This window comes from Anomaloglossus baeobatrachus, chromosome 7 (genome assembly GCF_048569485.1).
Source record: "Anomaloglossus baeobatrachus isolate aAnoBae1 chromosome 7, aAnoBae1.hap1, whole genome shotgun sequence".
Lineage (NCBI taxonomy): Eukaryota > Metazoa > Chordata > Amphibia > Anura > Aromobatidae > Anomaloglossus > Anomaloglossus baeobatrachus.
The window spans coordinates 272,141,961-272,145,693 of record NC_134359.1 but is presented as its reverse complement, the minus strand read 5'-3'; the positions used below and the strand labels follow the sequence as shown (position 1 = coordinate 272,145,693).

General features: G+C 42.3%; 1 protein-coding gene across 1 annotated transcript in view; it reads right to left on the bottom strand.

Moving 5' to 3' along the window:
• Positions 1–3,354: 3,354 nt before the first annotated feature.
• LCMT1 (leucine carboxyl methyltransferase 1) overlaps positions 3,355–3,733 on the bottom strand; it is a 61,952-nt gene continuing 61,573 nt past the window's right edge. The window contains exon 11 of the mRNA XM_075318127.1: positions 3,355–3,633. Within this exon, the coding sequence (XP_075174242.1) occupies positions 3,611–3,633 (23 nt within the window). The 3' untranslated portion in view covers positions 3,355–3,610. The remainder of the gene's footprint in view (positions 3,634–3,733) is intronic.

The following is a 3,733-nucleotide window of genomic DNA, read 5'->3' as shown; positions in this document are numbered from 1 at the left end:
GTGGCTTGAGGATACCAGCCAGAACACGTCATTGCTTTTTTGGCTTGAGGGTACCAGCCGGAACACGTCATTGCTTTTGTGGCTTGAGGGTACCAGCCGGAACACGTCATTGCTTTTGTGGCTTGAGGATACCAGCTGTAACGCATGATTGCATTTGTGGCTTGAGGATACCAGCCATAACAAGTCATTGGTTTTGTGGCTTAAGGATACCAGCCGTAACATATCATTGCTTTTGTGGCTTGAGGATACCAGCCGTAACGCGTGATTGCATTTGTGGGTTGGGTATGTCAGCCGAAACGTGCCATTGTATGTGTGGCTTGAGGATACCAGCCGTAACGCGTTATTGCATTTTCGGTGAGGATATCAGCCGAAACGTGCCATTGTAAGTGTGACTTGAGGATACCAGCCGTAGCGCGTCATTGTATTTATGGTTGCTATTTTAAGAAAATGGAATAAAATTGTAAAGCAGAGATAAATGAATGTGAGCGCTGATCTTATATTATTCCAGATTTCCATTCCTAATTTTGATCCGAGAATCAGGCACACGTCTTGATTTTGTGAGGACCACTCGGTTCCGAAAAATAGACATGTGAACAGTCCTACATATATCAGTTTTATTCCTGAAAAATATGGACAAAACTCATGAGAATAACGGACGTCTGAATGAGCGCTGTGGTGCATTTTTAGGAGATGTTCAACAACAAAATCAGTTTTGGAAGGAAAACCGCTGAGTACAACACGCGCGTTTCGGCTGTGGTTTAACCCAAATCCCACTGCAGATGCTTAAAATCCATAGGGGGAAAAAAAACATAAGAAGTGTGTCCGTGAGATTTCGGCAAAGTGGTAGAATTCGGTGGTGGAGAAAACCTTTACTGCCTGGAATCTAAGGCTATAGTAGATCACCAAAGATCAGCGCCTGTTCTGACCACAGCACTTGTGTCCTATGGGTACAAACCTTCCCTGTGGAGGGGACACTCCCATGAGGACCAGAACTTTAGCCCAATCTACGTCTTCTCCAGGGCACGGGTGGCTCAATGCAGTCGCATTATTTGGATCCCCTGTAGAGGGGCAAGGGGGAAATCAACATTATTCCCATGCTCGTAACATCTGAAACAAAGAACAAGCCCCCCCTAGCCGTGATATTGGGCACCTCCGCTCCTCTGCCCATACATATGCCAGTGACCCACTTACAGACACCAGCCCGACACTTCACGTTACATTAGTAAACCACAGGAGACCTGACAAAAGTCGTCCTCACCGGCTAAGTGCCTTCTTCGTAAAGGAAAAGTGCCAATTTACAAACTAAGCCATTCAAGTAGTTTAAATGCCGGCCGCTCAGCCTAAGTGCTGCCAAATGTAGCAAAGTAATTACCCGCTACCAGGTCCTCTGTGTCATTACTGTGTTGTATTTCGGAGGAGAGCCACTTAAGATGTTTTTAGGCTGCGTGGTGCCGGCTCCTTCCACCCAAGGTCACTGCTAAAATGGAGACGTCCCACTGTGAGATCAACAACGGACGCAAGTCGAGTGGCTCCGGATTTCAAGGGGAAAAAATGAATATTACAACATTCAGTGTTGACATAGGGACATTAGAAAGTCTCGAGTGAAAGGTGCAGCCGCATTATATCCGAATGTGGAATGCCTGATATCAATGAATGGAGGTGAGGGAAAAACATGACGAGAGTACACAGGCGAGAACAAGATAAAACCGCAACATCAACAGCAGCAGTATTATAGTAGCTATATTCTTGTACATAGGGGGCAGTATTATAGTAGCTATATTCTTGTACATAGGGACAGTATTATAGTAGTTATATTCTTGTACATAGGAGCAGTATTATAGTAGCTATATTCTTGTACATAGGGACAGTATTATAGTAGTTATATTCTTGTACATAGGGACAGTATTATAGTAGTTATATTCTTGTACATAGGGGGCAGTATTATAGTAGTTATATTCTTGTACATAGAGGCAGTATTATAGTAGTTATATTCTTGCACATAGGGGCAGTATTAGAGTAGTTATATTCTTGTACATAGGGGCAGTATTATAGTAGTTATATTCTTGTACATAGGGGCAGTATTATAGTAGTTATATTCTTGCACATAGGGGCAGTATTAGAGTAGTTATATTCTTGTACATAGGGGCAGTATTATAGTAGTTATATTCTTGTACATAGGGGGCAGTATTATAGTAGTTATATTCTTGTACATAGAGGCAGTATTATAGTAGTTATATTCTTGCACATAGGGGCAGTATTAGAGTAGTTATATTCTTGTACATAGGGGCAGTATTATAGTAGTTATATTCTTGTACATAGGGGCAGTATTATAGTAGTTATATTCTTGTACATAGGGGCAGTATTATAGTAGTTATATTCTTGTACATAGGGGACAGTATTATAGTAGTTATATTCTTGTACATAGGAGCAGTATTATAGTAGTTATATTCTTGTACATAGGAGCAGTATTATAGTAGTTATATTCTTGTACATAGGAGCAGTATTATAGTAGTTATATTCTTGTACATAGGAGCAGCATTATAGTAGTTATATTCTAGTACATGAGGGCAGTATTATAGCATTTGAGTGCAATTATTTAGTTTGGCCACTTTGTTAATCTATAACATTAGATCTCTTGTATTGATCCGGAGTTACAGTCCGCTCATCACACCACACATTATTGAAGTTTGCGTCGGGTTATCAGTTTTCTATGCACATCCTATAGTGACAACCTTTCCAAGAAATGTATGTACAGTATTTATCTTGGCTTGTGCCTGCACCTGAATGCAGCAGGGATAGAGTGTAATATGGTTATCAGCTTAATGTAAGGATTCCTGTGCGCACGCCCCGGCTAATGAGGATTGTAGTTCCTTGAAAGCTTTGCAGAGTATAGCCGCAGATATGTGTATATAATAACGCACCAGGAGTATCAGCCATCTACATGGTCCCATTTCCTATAAGTAGAGGACAGATATTAAAAGGACCTTCAGGACCGGGGACCACCGCCAGGATGGTGGGGGGGAAGGTAGGGGGGTGGTGGGGGGTGGCATGTGACCGTTTACATAAGATTACTCCAGGATTAGGAAGACTACCATCCATCTTAAAGACGACTGTTCCACACTCTGCTTCATGAAAAACGCGGCTTAGCTGCTACTGCCTAAAAACCCCAAAAGGTGGCGCCGTTTCCAAAGAGGAAGTGCAGCCCCGATGGCGTACCAATGTATAAACCATCAAGTGTCACAAAAAAGAAGAAAAACACTTGAGTAATTACAGGAGTCCAAACCTTGTACTAAGCAACATTTCCTCGTCATAAAAAGTCACCGAGAGACGTAAACAGGCGAGCGGCACGGTGCACACATTGTATGGGATCATTTAACCCTTTAATGTATAAACCATACAGTCGTCATTTATTTAAAACTCCACAAACATGAGAACAGGAGAGCGCCAGTGTCCGTGTGATCAGAAGATCAAGTCTCCTCTTCTGCCAAAAAAAAAAAAAAAACAAAATAAAAAATAAATGTGTTTCCTTCGTGCTGGAGAATTTTAGGAGAGCTCAGGTGATCAGAGAGGTCGGGATCCATCGCAGCAGAATCTGACGATCACCGTGTCATCAAAATGTGATTTCTGCAAGACCTGGAATGGAGAAAAGTGGGAATGAGTCGTCGTCAAGAAGATAATCGTGATCCTCCCCATCCTTGCAGTCGTCCTCGTCCCCACCCTCGCAGTCCTCCTC